The sequence below is a fragment of the Nuphar pumila genome, chromosome 3 (genome assembly GCF_984573655.1).
Source record: "Nuphar pumila chromosome 3, dmNupPumi1.hap1.1, whole genome shotgun sequence".
In the NCBI taxonomy this organism is placed as follows: Eukaryota; Viridiplantae; Streptophyta; class Magnoliopsida; order Nymphaeales; family Nymphaeaceae; genus Nuphar; species Nuphar pumila.
Window position 1 is genome coordinate 3,247,798 of NC_143251.1, and position 22,724 is coordinate 3,270,521.

General features: G+C 34.8%; 1 protein-coding gene across 2 annotated transcripts in view; it reads left to right on the top strand.

Annotated features, from left to right (window-relative positions):
* The window catches only part of LOC149841662 (CBL-interacting serine/threonine-protein kinase 8-like), an 81,390-nt gene that overhangs the window by 16,493 nt on the left and 42,173 nt on the right, over window positions 1-22,724 (top strand). For both annotated transcript variants that reach the window (XM_089998628.1, XM_089998629.1), the window contains exons 7-8: window positions 20,954-21,079; window positions 21,608-21,697. In XM_089998628.1, the coding sequence (XP_089854754.1) occupies window positions 20,954-21,079; window positions 21,608-21,697 (216 nt within the window). The remainder of the gene's footprint in view (window positions 1-20,953; window positions 21,080-21,607; window positions 21,698-22,724) is intronic.

Below are 22,724 nucleotides of genomic sequence, written 5' to 3' on the forward strand. Positions count from 1 at the left end.
CTCATTGACCATCCTACCGTACATCATACACATATATTTCTCAAGCAAACAAGACATACAAGTTCAAAACAATTTATAACATTTTCATGCATTCTTCCATACAAAAATAAATGAGTCCATCATATGACAAGACAATATATATCATATTCACATTATGCATCAAACACGACTTATACATATCCATAGTAGTTATATGTGCACCATGTATCGAATTCTTATAAACATACAAAGCAATATAGTATGCGCAAACCAAAGTACGATGGCACACATTGCGTATATATTATACATTCATAAGTGCATGGGCATTCAAACCCACACATAGGTGTACCTGCAGCAAATACACTTCATATTCCGCTAACTACAATCATGACAAGCATGATCTTCGAATTACAATCACAAGAGTCCTAGATATTCATAGCTAAGTAAAGTGTGTGGGCATAACTTATATTTGCAATTCATTTAAATATTCAGGGCATAACTTATATTTGCAATTCATTTAAATATTCAGTGCAACGACATCATGCTTACACAATTAGTGCCTAAACATGCTCTACAAGTTCAGTTAAGGTATCTTACCTTAATAATGTGAAGAACAATGAATCGAAACTCAAAAGACTGAAGAGTTTCGAAGTATGCAAAGATTGCTACCCAAGCAATACAACGAACCCTTCGTGTGCGATCGCAAATGCCAAAAACTCAAAAAATGCCAATTATAACAAGATTAGCCAAAAATAACAAATTATTCTATAAATCATTACCAAGAGCCAAATAACACACATACACTCCAATAATTTATAAACTCTATCAAAAATATATTTAAATATAATATATATATATATATATAAATAGTGATTTATAGCCTAAAATAGTTCTATAAATGCAAATTATACCCTGATTGGCTTGAATGAACAAATGAATATGTAATAAATAAATAAATAAAATTCAAAAGCTAGAAACACATTTCTAATTTGGAGATAAAAAAATGAGTTCTTTATTTATTAATAATCCTTAAAAATTACAGGTTTTACATTTATGACCGATTCCGGAGGTGAATATCTCTCTAATGAGTTTAAGAAATGTCTTAAAGATTATGACATTGTCCATCAAAGATCGTGTCCTAAGACCCCACAACAAAATGGGTTAGCCGAAAGAAAGCATAGGCATATCATTGAAACCACTAGAACCCTTCTTATTTCTCAAAGTATTCCAAATTTTTTTGGGCCGAAGCGGCTCTTGCTTCCGTTTATCTTATTAATCGTCTTCCATCTAATAATTTAGATAAAATCTCTCCTTTTGAAACTCTATATGGAAAAGAACCCGATTATAATAGATTGTGAGTTTTTGGTTGTAAGTATTTTGTCCTTACAGATAAAAATGATAAACTCTCACCAAAAGTCATTCCTTGTGCTTTTCTTGGCTATTCCGAAACCCCAAAAGGGTTTCGATGTTATGATACTAAGAATGATAAATTATGTCTCAAGGAATGTAACATTTTTGGAAAATGATAGTGGTTTTGAAAAGAATGAATCTCATTTAGAAAATGCTGACTATTTCTTTCTTTTTGATCTATTATCTAAAGATGATGATATCTCTAATGATAATGAATCAACATATAACAGTGACAATGAAGTGGTTGAAATCAACAATAACTCTAATCCTACTACCTCTAAAGAAGAAAATATAACTAGAGACCCTATCACCTATACTCATAGAGATAAATGCACCTTTAGAAGTGCTATTGAGCAATATAGTAAACCTAGCGAATCTATCTCCACACATGATTCAAACCCTAGAAGAACCGAAAGAACTAGAAGAATTACCTCTAGATTCATATCTTTTGATTCTTTCTCTCCTAAATATCGGGCTTGCTTAAGTGCCATTCACTCATATTTTGAACCAAATTTTTTTGAATATGCCAAATGATGTATTGAATGGAGAGAAGCCATGGAAAGTGAACTCAAAGCGCTTAGGAAAGCTAACACTTGAGAATTTCAAACGCTTCTCAATGGAAAGAAAACTATAGGACACCGATGGGTGTTCAAAGTCAAAATCAAGAGTGATGGATCTCTTAAGAGGTATAAAACTCGTCTAGTAGTTAAAGGGTATAATCAAGAATACGAGATGACTATGAAGAGACATTTGCTCCAGTAGCTCGTATGGTTACTGTTAGATGTCTCATTACCATTGCTTCTATAAGAAAATAGAATATTTATTAAATGGATGTCAAAAATGCCTTTCTAAATGGTGATCTTAACGAAGAAGTCTACATGGATGCTCCACCTAGTATGAAAATTCCTAAAAATAAAGTTCTTCGTCTTTGTAAAGCTCTTTATGGCTTTAAATAAGCTCCCAAAGCTTGACACGATAAATTTAACAATGTAATGACTGAAAATGGTTTTTCTTCATGTTATTACTGGTACTGCATTGTTAAGAAATCTGATGCATGAATTGTTATATTATTGTTATATGTTGATGACATGTTGATAACAGGAGATGATACTAAAGGAATCAAAAGTATTAAATCTATCTTGACCTGAAAATTTGAGATGTCAGACTTAGGTTTCTTGACTTATTCTTTGGGAATTGAGGTTGTTTTTTCTCACAGAGGTTACTTTCTGTTTCAAACCAAACTCGCTTGTGAGATTCTTGACAGATCAGGAATCACAGATGACAAGGTCTGTGAAACTCCTGAAATCGTGGGTTCGAAGATGAAGATTGATGATTGCATTCTTCTAAAAGATCCCACACCTTACAAACAATTGGTTGGATACCTAGCGTATCTTAGCATTACTAGGCCTGATATTTCTCATGCAGTACATGTTGCCAGTCAATTACAATATGCACCTACTACAGTCCATATTGTTAAAATGTATCATTCAATATTTGTAATATTATATATTATATATATATATATATATAAAGGATAATAGATATTCATATATGGTATATATGCATATGTATTATCCTAATTATATATATAAAATATATATTTCTCTATTTATAGGCATAGGGGTAGTTTAGTCATTTCACAGTTTTACGCATATTCCATTTGGAATATGTTTGTAATTTTACTTTTATTTTTCTTTTTATTTTTCTCTTTTTTTGTGGTTTGCGCCACCTAGGGAGGCTCCCCAAAGAGTCATTGGGGAGCCCCCAACAGTCACAAATGTGACCGTTGGGGGCTCCCAACGACTTTTTTGGGAGCCCCCTAGGTGGCTCCTCTCTTGTGTTATAAATAGGGGTCTCCCTCTTGTAATTCCTTCACTCCTTGTAGGAGCTTATGCTCCATTGTATAGGGTTTTTACCCTTTTCTTCCTTTTTCCTCAATAATATTCAACTTATGACTTTAAGTCATATTTACCCCTTTTATGGGTTTATGTATTAACACATGATGTGCTTGTGTTGTTCCATTGAGTGGGTATATTCGCACTTCGTGTGCATGTGTATGAGTTCATTATTGAACCCAATGTATTCAAAGTCACTTTCTAACATGGTATCAGAGTCCGGTTGAGATCGAGTTGCTCTTTGGTGCATCGGGAAGCGTGGTATTCAAGAAATTTTTAAAGAAAAATGGTGAAGTATTCATTTCTCTCTCTTTTCTTTCTTAAAGTTATTCGGTATGCATTCTATCTCTTTAAGTATTGTATGAAGAATTTAATATGTTTTTTTTATGTGTACTCTTTGTCATTATGTCTTTTTATAAAAATTTGAGTTACTTGATACTCTATTGAATCTTTTTCGTATACATACTTTTTCGTATGTTTTTCTTTGAAAATTTTTAAATGATAACTTGTTTGGTGAAAAATTAGATATATGATTGCTCAAAACTTGCTTTAATGAGTCGATAAAAATTTATGACCATTGGAGCTTTGAATTTATTTTTTAAACCTAACTTTGTTTATAAGAATACCTTTTATATGAATGGTAAGTCTTTAAAGAAAGGTATGTTAAGATTAAAATGTTTGTGAGGTGTAGTTTTTTTGAAAAATGCTTGACATATATGAAAAATTCCTTAATAAGTTTTGATTCACTTTTCTAATATGTCATTTTTATATGAGCAACATTTAATTAAGAAAGTTTTTTTTTCCGGTTGAATTAAGTTTTAAAATGGTCTTATGGAATATGGTGATTTTCTTTGCATCTTTATACTCTTAAAAGATTTTTCAATTTGATTTAAAGAGCTTGTCTCATTATAAAATTTATGGTCTTCACTAATGTTTGTTGCGTACTTATTGCATTACAAGTTGGTGATAATCTATTAAGTCATGTTTTTTTGATAAAACTTAAGAGTTTTGAATTTTTCCTCGATAAATGTTTAATTTTATAGATTTATGCCATAGTACAATCTTACTTTATCATACGGTTTTTAATAAATCTATTATTCTTCTTTGTTGGGATTTCTCCCACTTTAGTGGAGTTTCTCCCTTCTTTGGGAATTTTGTGTGTTTTTTGAGCTCTCTTTAAGGAGCCTTTCGGTCCTTATAATCTTCTTGTGAGTATATACTCTTTTATGAAGATTTCATGGTTGTTGTGAGCATCATTTTTTAAGTTACAATAGTGGATTTCATAAGATTTTCAAACTTCACCATCTTTATGAATGCCTATATTGGCCTAAGTTTGTTATTTGCTCATTCAAGATTATTGTCATTTAAAAATCTTGCATTGCATAAAAGTGTATCTATTATTATTTGGTGTGCATTTAATTGCACTTTATATCTATTATAGTTGAGGCTTGTTTTTTTTGACTTTTTGATTATTCCAAATCGGTTCTTACGCATGATGTTGCTTAATATTTCATAAATTGTGTTAGTTGCATAATAAGTCTTTTTTGTATAAATGACTTCTTTTGAAGATTAAGCATAATTCGGATTTATGCAAAATTATTGTTATAAAGCATATTATTGTGATTGATTATATTGGACCTTTGATTCAATTTTTAAATCGGGTCCTCTTTTCTTTGAAAAATGATTCATAAAGTGTTTATTGCCTTTTTGTGGCATTTATATTTGTCCATCACATGTTATTTAATGCATCATTTGTTTGGCCTTATTATTGTTTTATTAGAGATGTTTGTTGAGGTGAGTTATGGGCACCTCGTGTTATATCATTCTAGATTGTCCACTTGCCATATTATAGATGGTTGTTGAGGTGAGTTATGGGCACCTTGGGACTCTAAAATGATTTGTTATATGATCTCTAATTATGAGTGTGTCACTCATTTTTTTTCTTTTGGCCATTGATCTAATGGATGCTCTCATTTATATGTAAAAGTGATGGATATATGGTGTTTAAAACCTTAAATGTTTTAAGGTATATTAAAATCAAGGTTTTGGGGATTATTGCCCAACCTTTTATTGTTTATGAATCATATGAGTGCCTTTGCACATTTATGTTTTGTGCTTTTGTGCACAAGTGATCTTGGTGTGTGTATATTCACACATTTATTCCAAAATGATATTGTTATGGGTATTCTTTTTGAAGAATATTGTTTCAAGGTTCTATTTATATGTTTGTCATTACAAGTTTTATTGCCTCAAAAGTCTTTTACTTTTATGCCCCTTATCTAAGTGTCATCATATGTAGACAAGAATTTTATTACACTTTCGTGTGTTGGTTGCCCTTTGTTGGCTTTTGCTCTCTTGGTCTAGTAGCTGAACACACTTGTCTTGAGTGTTATTATATGTAGACAAGGCACGTTGATTTACACCATGATGTGTGATTTTAGCCTATGTTGGCATTTGTGTCCTTGTTCTAGTCGCTGAGATGTATGCCCATGGTTGGCTTATTTCGCTCATTTCAAGTGCCTTCTTATGTAGACAAGAGATGTATTGTGTTTTAGCCCATGGTTGGCTTGTTACTCTTGTTCTAGTAGCTGAACATACTTGGTTTTGAGTGTATTTTTACGTAGACAAGAGATGCTTTTGGTCCATGTTGGCGTGTATTCTCTTGTTCTTGTCGTAGATGCACTCATTTCAAGTGTTATTATATGTAGACAAGAGGTTCTTTTGCACACCTTTGTGTGTGTCTTTGGCCTTTAATGGCATTATATTTATATTCTTGATCTAGTAGCTTATACACTTGATTTATGGGTTTTGGAGGACTAATGAGGTAGTTGTTTGTAATGGATGAACTATTGTTGAAATTTGCAAAATTTCATTCATGACTTGTGTTTTAAGATATTCAAGTGAATCATATTTTTGATATGCATATTTTAAAATCAAGTTGATTTTTTGGCATTTAATCTATATATTAAGTGCTTATGGTTGTTTGGCCACTTTTGTATGCAAAATGTGTTTTTTGTCAATTGAGTGAGATTTTCCTAAATGGATAAGATTCTCTACTCATATAACACTCTTCGTTTTGCCTCGTAAATGGATTTAAAACCTTGTGAACTTTTGTGTTTATTTTGTCTAAAGTATGCTTGGAGACTTCGTTTCTCTTGTTTGGCACTTCATTACATGTTTGAAGCATGTTCATTAATGATTTCTTTAAGTATTAATTTATTTCATGATAATATATGCATATGCTCTTTATGGCCTTTTAGGATCTCATTCAATAAAGCATATGTAACTTATGCCTCTTCGTAGGCTTACTGTGGTGTCCCTTAGGGGACCATTGTGTTATTCCCCATTATGGGGTTATGTTTGTCCAATGTTGGACCTTATGAATGCATTATGCATTCTTGCAATTCATTTCCGCATAATTTGCTTCCGCTCATTCTTTAACATGATATTTGATTTTTGAAACTTTGGTCTTCTAAATTTTCTTTTCATGTTAAAGTAATTATCCTATTATGCATAAATTTTGCACCCTGTTAGGAATGTTCCATTTTGAGTAAAGTGCAAAGATATTTTTTACTTGTTCTTTGTTGTTTGTTCCTCAGGATCTTGAAGATAAGAGGAAAAGAAGTACCTTGGATAGATCATGGAAGGTGCTCATCGTTAAAGACGTTGGAGGAAGACATTTGCAATGGCATTCGTTCTGAAGGCTCTTGAAGCCTTGAGATTCTTCCTCTTGCTTTCTTCAATCTTTTCGTTCTCCCACGCAAAGCTTAAGGGGGGGTGTTAAAATGTATCATTCAACATTTGTAATATTATATATATTTTATATATATAAAGGATAATACATATTCATATATGGTATATATGCATATGTATTATCCTAATTATATATATAAAATATATATTTCTCTAGTTATAGGCATAGGGGTAGTTTAGTCATTTCACAGTTTTACGCATATTCCATTTGGAATATGTTTGTAATTTTACTTTTATTTTTCTTTTTTCTTTTTCTCTTTTTTTGTGGTTTGCGCCACCTAGGGAGGCTCCCCAAAGAGTCATTGGGGAGCCCCCAACAGTCACAAATGTGACCGTTGGGGGCTCCCAACGACTTTTTTGGGAGCCCCCTAGGTGGCTCCTCTCTTGTGTTATAAATAGGGGTCTCCCTCTTGTAATTCCTTCACTCCTTGTAGGAGCTTATGCTCCATTGTATAGGGTTTTTACCCTTTTCTTCCTTTTTCCTCAATAATATTCAACTTATGACTTTAAGTCATATTTACCCCTTTTATGGGTTTATGTATTAGCACATGATGTGCTTGTGTTGTTCCATTGAGTGGGTATATTCGCACTTCGTGTGCATGTGTATGGGTTCATTATTGAACCCAATGTATTCAAAGTCACTTTCTAACACATATGAGCGCCATCCTTCGCATCATTAGATGCATAAATTGTACAGTAAACAAGAGAGTATTTCTATCTTCTTCTGAATTAAGCTTAATTGCTTATACTTACTCTGATTGGGGAGGTGACCCAAATAACTGTCACTCCACCACTGATTTTTGTATTTTTTTAGGTGAATCATTAATTTCTTGGAGATGCAAGAAGCAACAAAAAATATCGCTTTTATCCATCAAAGTTGAGTATAGAGCCATGACATCTACCACCATGGAAATAGTTTGGATTCACAGCTTGTTGAAAGATATGGATATTCAAGTTCAAGGGCCCACAAAATCATGTTGTGATAATAAAAGTGCAATCTACATTGCCAAAAATCACACATTTCATGAGTGCACAAAGCATATCGAGATAGACTGCCATTATCTTCGTGAAGAATATTTAAGAACCATTGACCTTCCTTATGTTACATCAGCTGACATACTTCTTTACCAAGGCATTGTGCTTTCCAAGATTTAACTTCCTTCTTAGCAAACTTTCGGTTGTCACCCTAAGTTTGAGGGGGGTGTTAAAATGTAGTGTATCTTATATATATATATATCAAACCTGATAAGGGTATTTATGTAAATTCACATATTTTTACGCATATTCTCATTTGAGAATATATTGTACTTTGTTTTCATATTTTTCTTTTTGTATTTCTTTTTTTTGGTGGACAATGATGAAGAAAGGTGTTTCTCTCAAGTACATTAGTATAATTAAAGATATGTATGAAGGAGTAGTAACCAATGTCCGCACTTGTGGAGGGGTGACAACCAATTTTCCGATAACGGTTGGGTTACATCAAGGATCTGCTTTAAGCCCTTTCCTATTTGCGATAGTGATGGATGAGCTTACGAGATCAATTCAAGAAAATGTACCATGGTGTATGTTGTTTGCTGATGATATTGTTTTGATTGATGAGTCTAGAGCTGGGGTTAATGCTAAGTTAGAATTATGGAGACAGACATTGGAAGCTAGAGGTTTTAAGTTGAGTAAGAGTAAGACTGAATATATGGAATGTCGGTTTAGTAAGCAACGAAGTAGTGATGGGAGTGTAGTGAAGCTTGGTGAGCAAGATATACCGGTGAATGATTATTTCAAATATTTGGGATCCATCATTCAAAAGTATGGAGAAATTGATGGAGATGTAAATCATAGGATAAAGGTTGGGTGGATGAAATGGAAAAGTGCTACTGGAGTGCTGTGCGATCGTAGAATGCCATTGCGGTTGAAGGGAAAGTTTTATAGGACGACTATTAGACCCGCTTTACTATATGGTACGGAATGTTGGGCTGCCAAGAGACATCATATTCAAAAAATGAGTGTAGCTGAGATGCGGATGCTTAGATGGATGTGTGGAAATACAATAAAAGATAAGATTCGGAACGAAGAGATACGTAAGAAGGTAGGTGTTGCACCCATTGAAAATAAGATGCGAGAGAATCGTTTACGGTGGTTTGGACATATTCGGCGAAGGCCTAATGATGCTCCAGTTAGAAGGTTGGAGAAATGGGAAAATATATTAGTTAAAAGAGGTCGGGGTAGGCCTAGGAAGACTTGGATGGAGATGATAGGAAAGGATATGAATGCTTTGAACCTCACCGAGGACATGGCGTTGGATAGAAATGATTGGAGGAAAAGGATTCATGTGGAAGACCCAAAATGAATTTCTTTTTTGGTTCATATCGCTGACCCCAATTGTTTTGGGATGAAGGCGTAGTAGTTGTTGTTGTTGTTATTTCTTTTTTTTTCTTTTTATTTAATATTAATATAACATGGGCCCCTCAATGCATAGGTTGGAGCACCCTCCAACGGTTACATTTCTAACCGTTAGAGGGGCTCCAACGTATGCATTGGAGCCCCCCCCCCCCCCCCGCCCCATGTCTCCGTGACCCCGTTTAGGTTCAATATACTTTTGTAAAGCCCTCTTTTGGGACCCAAGATATTAAAGTTGATATTTTTTACTTGTGTGCATTTGTATCCGTGCCTTTATGCACTTGTGAGAGTTCTCCTTTTAAGCTTTTATGCACATTTTGTGTTTCTAGTATTGTGTTTATACACAAAACCTCTTTTTATAGAGATTTTCACATGGTATCAGAGCAAGGTCGCTTGGAGAAAGAAATTGGTGCGGTTCTTCATAATATTGAGTGGCTCGAAAAGCGTGCCTTCAACATTTTGGTAATTGGCGTGAAGACTCTTCTTCATCCAATATTTTAGAAGATTACTACAACAAGACTTAAAATCTTATTGTGGTACATACTCTTTTCTCTCATCTTATCTCTCTAATGGGTGAAAAAGACTCCCATTTTTCTCTTGGTTTCAAGCTGAATGACTCAAATTATCACGCGTGGGTCAGAAATATGGAAGCTCACATTAAAGAAAAAGGGCTTTGGGGTTACGTTCAAGGCTCGATTCCGTAACCGGAGCCTAAAATTACTTTGATTAAAGAAGGGAAAATGAAAATTCTTGAGGGAGATGAAAGAATTAAGGCACTTGAGGAGTATAGTAGAAAACATGAGGAGTGAGAAATGAAGAACTTTAAGATCTTGTTATGAATCTTTTCCTTCGTTGAGACTAGAATCAACGCCAACATTATGAAGTTTAAAAACTTTGAATTTTGCCCAAAAATAACCCGAATTTTGCTTGATTTTAAAAGTAAAAAATAAAATTCTTTATCTCGCTTCGATTGGCTCGTTACGACCTTGTCGATGGAACCTAGGTCAAGCCCAGACTCAAAGACATCAGTCTAAAAATCGAGCCTCAAATGATTTTTCTTCCAGACTTGGCCACATTTTTGAAAATCTCATGAAATGTATAAGTACGAAAATACACGATATTACAGGTGGGACCTCTCTTGCAATAGGAGTATGAAATTTTGAAAAACTTCTTAAAACAAAGAAATTTTTTATCCCAAAAGTTAGATATGTCCCTAAACTGAGTTTAAATCTCTTATCTGTTTCATAAATATTTGATTATTAGTGTAATATATCTCTCTTCTCATGGCTGTTCGGTACAGGAGCGCCAGTCAAGGAAGCTGATTGGGGAAGGCCATAGAGAAGGAGTAATCTATTACATGGATTTTTTGGAATTGCCTAAGAATGCTTTTTGTTATAATGTTCAGAAAATAGTGTTGAACTTATAGCACAAAAGACTTTGTCATGCTCATATATTTGAAATCAAACATTTTCTAAGTTTAGAAAAATTTTGTAATTATGAAAGTTTTACTTGTAAAGTCTGTATCCTTGTCAAAATAAAAAGATTACGATTTCATGATAGAACTTTTGTTTCCTCTAGACCACTTGAATTAATACGTTCAGATGTTTGGGGTCCTGCACCAGTTATTTTAAAAGGTGGATATGCATATTATGTTATTTTTATCGATGACTATTTTAGGCATACTTGGTTTTAGTTTCTTAAGTACAAATTTGAGGTTTTTTCACATTTTCAAATATTTCATAAAATGGTTAAAAATAAATTTTAAAATGATATTTTCATTTTCGCACTGATTCAGGAGGAGAATTTATGTCCAAAGAATTCAAAAACTATCTCAACTTACATGACATTACACACCAAAGGTCTTGTCTACATACACCACAATAAAATGACCTATCCGTACGTAAACATCGACACATCATGAAAACTACTAGGACCTTACTAATAGCAAATCAAGTTCCAAAAGAGTTTTGGGCAGAAAGTGCCCTAACTGCTACCTATCTTATTAATTGAATGCCATCTTCTTCTTTGAAAAACATGACTCCAATTGAAAAACTTGTCAACTTATCTCCTGATTATTCTAGATTAAGAGTCTTTGGATGTAAGTGTTTTGTTTTCACCAACAAGAATGACAAACTCTCTCCCCGTGCGATTCCTTGTGCCTTCTTAGGATATGCTGATAATAAAAAAGGCTATAGGTGTTTTGATTTTCAAAATGAAAAGTTATATGTATCAAGAAATGTATCTTTCCTAGTGAAAGAAAGTTTTTTTGAATTCGAAAAACCCAAGGAAGTCATTGAATATTCTTTTTTAATATATTTGACTTCAAAATCCAATGAATGTAATCTTGAATGTGACTTTAACAATGATTAAAGTCCTATTGTTGTTGAACACAATGATGATGCTGAAGAGCAAACCCATAGGGACGTTAGTCTACAATATTCAAGACGTAGAGGGTCAAATCTTTCATGTGCATTAGAAAAATATTCCGAAGTACCAACCGGAAGGTCATCCAAAATTTCTAGAACTCCTAGAAAATTTGTGTCATACGAATCCTTTTCACCTAAATATAGGGAAATTATTGCATTAATACAATCATATGTAGAACCATCATCCTATTCTCAAGCCAAAAACCACATAGAATGGGTAGAAGCCATGAAAATAGAATTGAACATATTAGTAAAGGCTAACACTTGGACCATTCAAGATATTCCTCCAGTTAAGGAACCTATAGGCTGTCGATGAGTCTACAAAGTCAAAACCAAGCGCGATGAAACTCTTGAAAGATATAAAGCCCAATTAGTCGTCAAAGGATATGCCTAAGAATATGACATCGATTATGAAAAAAGTTTTGCCCTAGTTGCTCGTATAACCACTGTAAGAACATTAATAGCTTTGGCCTCCATTAGAAAATGGTTCATATTTTAAATGGATGTCAAAAATGTTTTTCTCAATGAAAATCTAGTTAAAGAAGTGTACATGAAAGCCCCACCTGGTATTAGTATCCCAGAGGGTAAAACTCTTCATTTAGAAAAAGCTTTTTCTGGTCTTAAACAAACACCAAAAGCCTGGTATAATAGATTTAGTCATGTTATGCTTGATATGTTTTCGATCTTGTTTGATTGACACTGCTTTGTTTATCAAGAATTTTGATGCAGGGATTCTTCTTCTTCTTCTCTATGTGGATGACATAATTATCACCAGAGGTGATAATAAAAGAGTTGAAAACATTAAAAATCTTTTTAAAACTCATTTTGAAATGACTTATTTAGGTTTATTGAGATATTTCTTAGGAATTAAAGTTGCTTATTTCCCTCTGGGGTATTTGATATCTCAATCTAAATTTGCTTTTGATGTTGTTTCTAAGTTTGGACTAGAAATGATAAGAAAGGGAACATTGCAGAAGTTGTCAATGTTAAAATGCGAATTGATGATGGAGAACCTATTGATTATCCCACTCCTTACAGACAACTTATCAGAGGACTTTCCTATCTTTCTATTACTAGATCAAACATAGTACACGCTGTACACACAGCTAGTCACTTTCAGCTTGCTCCCACCTCTCTTCACAGAGGAGCCGTTTTACGTATTATTAGATATATAAAGTCCTCTATTTCATGAGGCCTCTTCTTGTCTGCTTCATCTTCATTAAATTTAATTGCCTATACTGATGCTGACCGGAGATGTGATCCCAATAATCGATACTCAACCACTGGTTTTTGTGTTTTCTTAGGTGAATCTTTAATTTCGTAGCGGTGCAAAAAGCAACAGGTCTCTTTCTCATCCACTGAAGCTAAATATCGAGCCATGACAACCACAACCATAAAAGTAGTTTGGCTCAGTCGTCTGCTTATTGACATGGGAGCTTAAGCAACACAAGCTTCACAAATGTGCTGTGACAACAAGAGTGCGATCTATATTTTAAGCAACAAAACATTTTATGAATGCACCAAATATATTGAGATAGGCTCTCACTATGTCAGAGAGGAATATCTACATTAGACCATTGATCTGCCAAAATATACATCAGAGTATTAATTAACATACTTTTTCACCAAACCTCTTGCTGCTCTTAGATTTCACTTCCTCTTAAACAAACTTTCGCTACCGTAAGTTTGAAGGGAAGTGTTAAAATGTAACATGTAATACATATATAATATATATTAATAAAATAATAAAATAATAAAATAATAATATAAATATAATTTTTATTTCTTTTATTTTTCCTTCTTTCTTTTTATTTTCTAATTTATTTTGAACTAGTTGGTCAAGATCTAGTTAGATATTGACAATTTTTATAGTCGTTGTACCTAGTCCAACGACTACAAATAGAGTCGTTGGACTAGGTCCAACGACTTTTAGGAAGAGCTCTTCCCACCTCACTCTCCTCTTGTATATATATGGGTGACCCCTCCTTTGTATTAAAATGCTTTTTAAGCATCTCTTGTGAAGAAATGAATATTTATTATTTTAGTTATGTTCTTCCATGTTTACCCTTTTATGGGTTGTGCTTTAGGTATCTCCAATAGACACTCTTTTGAAGGTTTTTCGTGCTTTTTTGGAAGACCGTTTTTTTACATCTTTGTTCTTCCCCCTTTTTCGTCGTTCTCCCCCTTCTTTTTCTTCGTTCTTCCCCCATTTTTAGGTTTTTTCACCTATAAATAAAGGTTTTTTTTCTTTGATTTCCATTGATTAGTTTTTTTTCCCATTGAGTAGGGTTTTTTATTTCGATTTTTATTGATTAGGCATTTGAATCAAATTTCTTAAATTAGGGCTTTTTATAGTAAATTTGATTAAGGTTTTTTTCTTTGCTTTTCTTTGATTAAGGCTTTGAATCAAAAATTTTAAATTAGGGCTTTTTATAGTTAATTTGATTAAGGTTTTCTTTGATTTGATTAGAGTTTTTATTTTTAGTTTCTATGATTAAGGCTTTGAATCAATTTTTTTTAATTAATGCTTTTTATAATTAATTTGATTAGGGCTATTTTTTTATTTTCTTTGATTAAGGTTTGAATTAGGGCTTTTTTATTTAATTTTATGGTTTATTTTTCTTATAGTTTATAATTTCTTTTATTTATTTATGATTTATTTTCTTGCATTTTAAGGTATTATGATTTAATAGAATTTGATATTTTTATGATAAACTTTCATACTTAGATGTAATATGACATTGATTAAATCATTTATATATAAAAAAATATCAATTATTATTTTAAATTTTTGTGAACAGATCAACAATCTTATTTTCTGTCCTAACAATTTTTGTTTCCAATTCTTGGACTTCAATTTTCCTTCTAATCAAATGTTGATCTATCTCTATGTGTTTGGTCTTCCCATGATGTATAAGAGCGATATCTTGATCACCCCCTGATTGTTACAAAGCTATACAAATTTAGGGCTCACCTAAGTTATTCAGAAGATGTCTAATCTATGTTATTTTAGTTGTTACAACATCTGGCTACTGCCTTGCCTTCTGTTTCTTGCTACCGTAAGAAACCAAGTTTCCACCAATAAAAACACAATACCTTGATATTGACTAGATCTCTTGCTCTCATCTGGATATCTTGCTCAATAAGTCAGGATAGTCAAAACATCTTCTCCACTTGTTCTTTTTTTTGTAAAGCAAACCATCTCCTATAGTCCCCTTTAAATATCTCAAAATCCTTTTTACGACTTCCATATGCATGGTTTTGGGCTCATGCATAAACTATGACATACATAGAATGAGTAAATTCAATGTAAGAATTAGTATCATCAACAAGTTTAGATACAAACGTAATATTCTTTTTGATGTTGGGTGCACAAAAAACATCAGTCAACTAAATGGAATTACATTTCGATAGAGGATTGAACACATTTTTAGAGTGAGTTATGGGGTGACAAGTATCATCTCCATTAATAATATTGTTTCTTCCAAAATATGGAACCAATTTAGAGAACTTATCCGCATCACCAATGACATGGCTTATTGCACCCGACTCAATTTATCATACCCCTTGCTCATTTTGTTTAAAGCCTAGCCAATAATGCCAATAACGCCAATAAAAGCTCTTTATTGAGCCCACTATTTGAACTGATGCTTTGACCTTTGTTCTGACCCAAATTATTGTGTTGTCGGTTGTCCTTTGTTTCGTGCCTCTGGATTGTATATGAGATCATCTTTAAACCAACCATTTTCCTTCACATGTCCTCACTTCTTTCACATGTAACATGTAAGGATATTTCTTCAAGAATTGTAATTTGCAAAAGTCATGTTAGGCGTGGGAAGCAATCCACATCCACCCTGATTATTGCCACGACCACAACCATGTCCTCCTCGGGCTCCGCTTTGTCCACGACCTGCAAAAGTACTGGTAACCAAGACTTCATGTGCATATGCATTCCCCTTGTCAACCTCATTAGACATTTCTTTGAGAGACATCTCATAGGGCACATTTGGAAGTGAGAAAGATGTAGGGAAAGTGATTTGAGGTGGGAAAACCTTACGGTTTTCCAACCCTTCCAAACAAGAGACTTTTCTCTGAGAGAGTTTCCTAAAAATACACTTTTTGATAGGAAACATTCCTCTAGGGGGGAGGTGGAGGAATGTTTCCTACCAAAAGAAAATTGTGATTTACACTTCCCACCACCACCACCCACCTCCTGGAAAACCGCCCTCCCTGTAACGACCCCAATTCATACCCTTTAAAAATGCGGATTTTTTTTTTCTAAGAGTTGCGGAAACCTTCCCAGAGATCTGGGGTCCTCACAGTTCCACTTTCCATTGGATAGCCCATCCACCACAAACGAAGTTGCAATTATCATCCATATCAACCAACTAAAACTCTTTTATTAATGAATAAGAAAATTTCAAAGACAAGGTTTTCTTCAACTGAAAGTAAAGTAACAATTACAGAAATTTAAAGAACTAAAAGACAAGAAAGATCCATTATGTCCTCTACTGAAGCTGACAAGCCCAAGTATAACTCATTCATCCCCAGATGCATGTCCAACTTCACTATTCACCATTTCCTGTGAAAAACCAACAAAGTAGGGTGTCAGAACCGAAATTCTGAGCACAACTACTTCTAAAGAAACCAGGTGAGAGAAAGAACATGGATAAGATTTCATGCAGTGATTCGAGTGAGTGCAAATATAAAATTTGCAACATTTAAATATCCATAACTACCAATAATTGCATATACTCACCAGTCAAGAACAGTAAACAATGTCATATATCAATAACTAAATATTCAAACCTTTCAGCATGATTTTACAAAGTAAGTCATATGCTACCATCAAATTATGTCATGATATCAAGAATGATTCAAACATGCATGATCTAATGCATAACAGAAAAATGCATGATTATGTGCAATGCATGATTTCTTCTGGTATCTTTCATTTAAGTTTCATCTTTCCATGTGCATGCCCTATTAAATGCACACATCCTTAAGTTCCTCTTTTTAATTACCGTGGCCCGCGGATACACCAAACCGGTACAAACCCCGAGGTCAAGTAGGTTCCCAGGGTAGCTTAACAAACAATTTGTATTTTATTACTGGGTTCCAACTTAGCCCTCGACCGATATCAGGAAACAACACCATCCATCGGAACATTAGACCTCCACATCTAATGTCGGGGACACAAGGGACACCCAACGCCCACAAGTGCCACTTCCTTGGTACCATAAACTCACAGCTGTGACTAACACACCACTCCCGGGTAAAGTGGCGGGCTCTCCCTAAAACCGTGGCCAGGAGAAGAACCTCAATATCGGGTTCAGGGGCAACAACGCACACGGAGTTTTTGTATCCTCACAGTCTCCCCAAGACCGGATATCCAAGATTCTCATACTCCAGATGAGATATCCCAGAATGTATATTACACTGTTCTTATTCATTATATTTTTATTTAAAGTTCATTCTTTAAGTTTGCAACACCATATGCAAAAGTAAAGTGAAAACCTGCATCCTCCCTTGCGGGGACCCATTCGGGACTCCAGCCCGTGTAAACACATAGAACAATGTAGTAAAGTGCCAAACCACCTTATGTGGTTTAAGTGATGCTTTTAAAAACATAAATAAAAGAATACCAAACCCACGGCTCTCCAGGCCGATGATGGTCTAATTTGGCCATCGGTGCATCACATAATAAAACCAAATTAGTGTTTCATTTATAACACTAGGCCAAAATGCCAAAAGCATATATATATATTCATGCAAATATAAACCCAAACATATGCATGTCATAATTCATTCATATGCATTTTCAATATGTGTGTGTTACCTACATCGCATATGGGTATTAACCAATCCATGGTTTCTTTAAGTGTATGAGTGTACATGTACCATTCACATATAAATCAAGCATACATGTTCAAAAAGACTTACTAATAATTGAATCATGCTCACACTCATGTAACTACTGCTTAATAAAGTCAATCACATATACATATCACTGGCGGAACTTATGAGCACATATATTAACCTATCATAGAATAAACTGTATTATAAGCAACATTAACCCTGACGAACATAGGTATGATATTGAGCGTGTTCCAACACGCATTGTGCTGCTGCTATGCCTGTTATAGCATCGCTCCAACCAACGCACCTCCATAGTTTCATAACAGAAGTTTACTTTCTTTTTGGCATCGAAGAAACCCACAATATATGAAATTTCATGACAAGAATATCATTTTCTGTTCAATGCTGAAACAGCCCACACATATGCAGTTTAGCAGCTAAAATATTTTAGGTATGGTCAATATTTCATAACCAATTTCAGCGCGAGTCTAAGTATTTAGGAAGATATAAAGAATACAAGCATGCTGGCATGTGTACCCAAATATTCAGAACACGATTAATTAGCAAATAAAGCTATCATCATATACTTATTAACATTGTATTAACCTAGGTATTGAAGTTATTATTCACAAGCAGGGAACATAGCAACTTTTAGAACATGTTAGAAACAATATGTCATACCTGTGTTGCCCACTTAATATTAACATGCATCGATCATTCATATGCAAGTACTTGAAACAAATATATTTCACACTAAACTGTTTAGAACTCACGCTAAACTGTGAAAAACACTAACTAAACAACATGTAGTCAATTCAGTTCTTTATACCAAAGGATATTGCCGATTAGCTTTACTCGAAAGCACCTTGTATTTATATGAAAACCCTTCAAATTTCGAACTACTTACTTTGGGGTGGAACACAGCATAATGCAACTTTGCAACACAATACACCCGAAAATCACATTAAATCCTACCAAGTTGGATTACCTATGCATGCCGAGCAAAATTTTCCCTTTTTTTTTTGTTTTCATACGAGTCACAGGCCAGCACCCAGCCGACTGGGTCGGCTGGGCCTGCTATGGCCCGGTCCAAAAGATGTAGGGCATATTAAGAAAACCCCCAAATCAATTTGATTTGGGTATTTAGGGTTTATCAAGAAACCCCCAAACCACATAGTTGGGGTTTTAGGTTTAGGGTTGATATAAACCCCAAATCCTACCCTCAAACCCCACATGGAATCGAACCTATGTTCGATTCCTCACCCCGATTCCAAGGAGCACCGTACCTTATTGAAGATTTTCGGCGATCGGAGGCTGTCGTGACTGCAAGAGAGGGGTCGGCTGGGGTTGCTCCTTGCTGCTGCCGTGACAGGAGTCTCGCCGGAGGTCGGTGATGGCTGCTAGTTGCCGCAGCCCGCCAACGACCTCTTCTTCCTCCGGTGCGCGCACGCAGACAGAGACGGGAGAGACGAGGGAGAGAGAGAGGCGAGTGAAGAGAGTCCCCTCTCCACTCCCTCTTATCGGGCAAGACCCCTCCCCCCTTCACGCCGAGATGGGTGGAGGTCGGTTACGCCCTGCGTAACCCCCCCCTTTTTGCCCCTTTCTGCTTCTGTTTAAAACATATCGGGCAACCCTTATCGGGTTGCCCTTTATGTTTTAAAAGGGCTGTTATATGGGGTGGGGCTCGGGTCCGAACCTGGGACCCGTAACCCGGCCCCTAAACAATATGGATCCATAAGTGGATCCACGGATAAATTTTAAAAACTTAAAAATTTTATTTATTTTGAAACTCACATTGAACATAAAATTTTAACCCCCAAAATATGCATCCGCAAGTTGGATCCAAGTGGATCCAACTGTGGATCCTCGAATTTGCTTAATATATATATATACATATATATATGTATATTTCTAATTTATTACTAATATTAATATTATTTTAGTATAACGCAAACATTTAAGCGTAAATACCCCTTTATGGGTCCTAGATCCGAAATCTGGATCTAGGCCCAATTTGAAAAATTTGAAATATTTTATAATAAAAATTTCGGGTTTTACACTCCCCCACGATGACTTTTCACCATCCATCTCACCACCACTACTACCACTCACCATCACCCACCTCCTGGAAAACCGCATCGAAGAAGCTCCACCAACCCCATCACCCACCTCCTGGAAAATCGCGTCGAAGAAGCTCCACCAACGCCATCACCCACCTCTCGAAAAACCGTGTCGGAGAAGATCCACCTACCACCCATCAGCAACATCCATCTCACCACCACCACCACCACCACCCATGATCATCACCTCCCTGAAAACCATGTCGAAAAAGCTCCACCACCAACCCTCGCTCCTCTCTCATTTTTTTTAAGATTTTCCATTTTATTTTTTTCATGCTACCCAAACAAGTGAAAATGTTTCATTTAGAAAAATTATCATATCAAAAACTTCTCATAGACAAATTTTTTTTCCTATGAGAGTTTTTCTTGCTTCCAAATGTTCCCATAATTCAATAACTTGGCTTTTAAATCATCAAACATTGATAGGTTGGACGAATATTGTAATGTGGTAGCGAGAACATGGTACTCCGGGCCTAAACCACACAATGCTTGTTGAATTTTATCTTGATCCTGAACTTCATGTCTAACTAAGGCCAGTTGATTAATGATGCTCTTGATCTTGTTGAAGTAGTCTAAAATGGACATAGACTGTTCCTTCTTGATGAGCTGAAATTCCCTCTTCAAATATATCACCCTGGCTTCTGAGATTTGAAAATAGGTCTGAGCCATCCTATTCCATAACTCCATATCAGTGCAGTTATTTACTAGTACAACAAGAAGGTTTAGCAGATCCAACTTCAGACATTGACATAGTAGTGATTTATTTTACAAATCGCTAAAACAGCATGGCAAGGTTCAATTTGTTGATATTATTTTAGAGCAAGATTTTGAAATCTCTTTGGCAGTTGGAATATGGGTGCAATAGAAAAACAATACTTGCAATGATATCAGTTTCTGGATTACAAACCTGAAAGTTACCATGATGGGTGTTCTGGTGGTGTATTATGGAGAAGCTTGCTTGTAAAAATTCTACATCTCTGGTACAATATCTGGATTGTGACAGTTACCTTTCATTTTCTAATTTGCGCCATTTTAGTTTTTGCATCCATGATGACATATACTGTTTGACATTTAAATCAAGCTCCTGATATTATCTCTAATCAATACACTTCTGCAGGTACTCAGCCACAAAGGTTATCATGGTTCTGTGGCAGATGTCTGGTCCTGTGGAGTTATCCTTTATGTTTTATTGGCTGGTTATCATCCATTTGATGAGATTGATCTTTCCACACTATATAGTAAAGTATGCTGATTTCCATGCTATTGGTTTTGTTATATATAGTTATGTGATTTTTAGTATTTTTAGGTTGCAACATTGAAATCCTTGCTCTATACAAACCAAATTACTGATGTCAGTTCTAGAAGCGGACAATAGGGACTTCCATGTTGCATTTTTTATTAAATCCTAAATGTGAACAAAATAATGCTAGTTCTGTCATGATTCTAGTCAAACAAATATAATGTGATTGCATTAGTTTTGCGGGTGAGGTTGTGAAGAAGGACTTGGCATACTCAGAGCCCTGAATTTTTTTGGTATCTAGTATTTGTCTGGTTAGGTTGAGCTACGTGCTTGGGATCTTTGATTGGAGATTATTTATTGATGATTGCTTTATATGATATTTAGTTTTCTTTATTAATTATTTTTGGTGACCTGGAAATCTTTATTCTCAGAATTGGTTTAATTGTTGAAATATGGTATAAATTATAAAATGCTTTTGACATGTTTGGCTGTTGACTATGATCTGATATCCCATATTTGGCTCCTATACAGATTGAGAAGGCAGATTTTTCTTGTCCATCCTGGTTTCCTGTTGGAGCAAAATCTTTAATATGCAAAATATTGGACCCAAATCCTATTACTGTATGTATGGACTCGCTTCTTGCTCTTCTTGAATCACCTCATTCTATTGACTGTAGAAACCTAGCTTGAAATGGGGCAACTTGATCTTTTCCTATTACTATGACTGGATTTTTGCTGCAATGGCTGCCAATGCATCTGCTATTTGTTCAGGAAATAATGACTGTCATAGTAACAATTTCATCTCTTCCACAAGTTTAGTAATGAGCATAACCACCCTATTATTCCTATGGAGAGAAGAACCTATGATTAGCTTTTCGGGAAATTTCCAATAGAACAATTTCAATGAAATCATCATAGTGCATGGAGTCTAGACAGAGCAAAATCTGATTTTATATCTTGAATTGTCAATAATTTAAGTGCTTATTTTTTCTTTCTTCCTTTTGTATTCCTGATGAAACTTTTCATGGCAGTTTTCATTGGAGAAACACAGAGAGGAAATTTGTATTTATTGAGGAATTGTCATTAATGGGAAGATTCCTCAACAATATTCATAATTGAGAGATGGCCCCTCACACCCTCCCTATTTAGGCATCTTCATTTGGTTTGTGTCATAAAGCTGTATAGATTATTAATGCGTGCATTCCATTATCGCGGAAATATTCTTCCATGGCACACCCTGAATATGTGGCCAGAAATTGCGGAGCAGGATCCAAAGCGGTGGCTGCTACAAGAATGGAATATTCCAAAGCATTCACTTCTGGAAGAATTTGAACTAATTGTGCCACAGTTGAGCGTTTCTGTCCAATCGCCACATAGACACAATACAATGTCTCACTTTTGGAGATGCCATTGGAGTTAATTTGCTTTTGGTTCAATATGGTATCGATAGCAATAGCTGTTTTTCCAGTTTGTCAGTCCCCGATTATAAGTTCTCGTTGACCACATCCTATAGGAGCCAAGCTATCCACTGCTTTTAACCCTGTTTGCATAGGTTCGTGCACAGATTTACGTTCAATAATCCCATGGGCTTTCACTTCGACACGTCTTTGTTCGTGATCGCTTAGAGCCCCTCTTCCATCAATAGGTA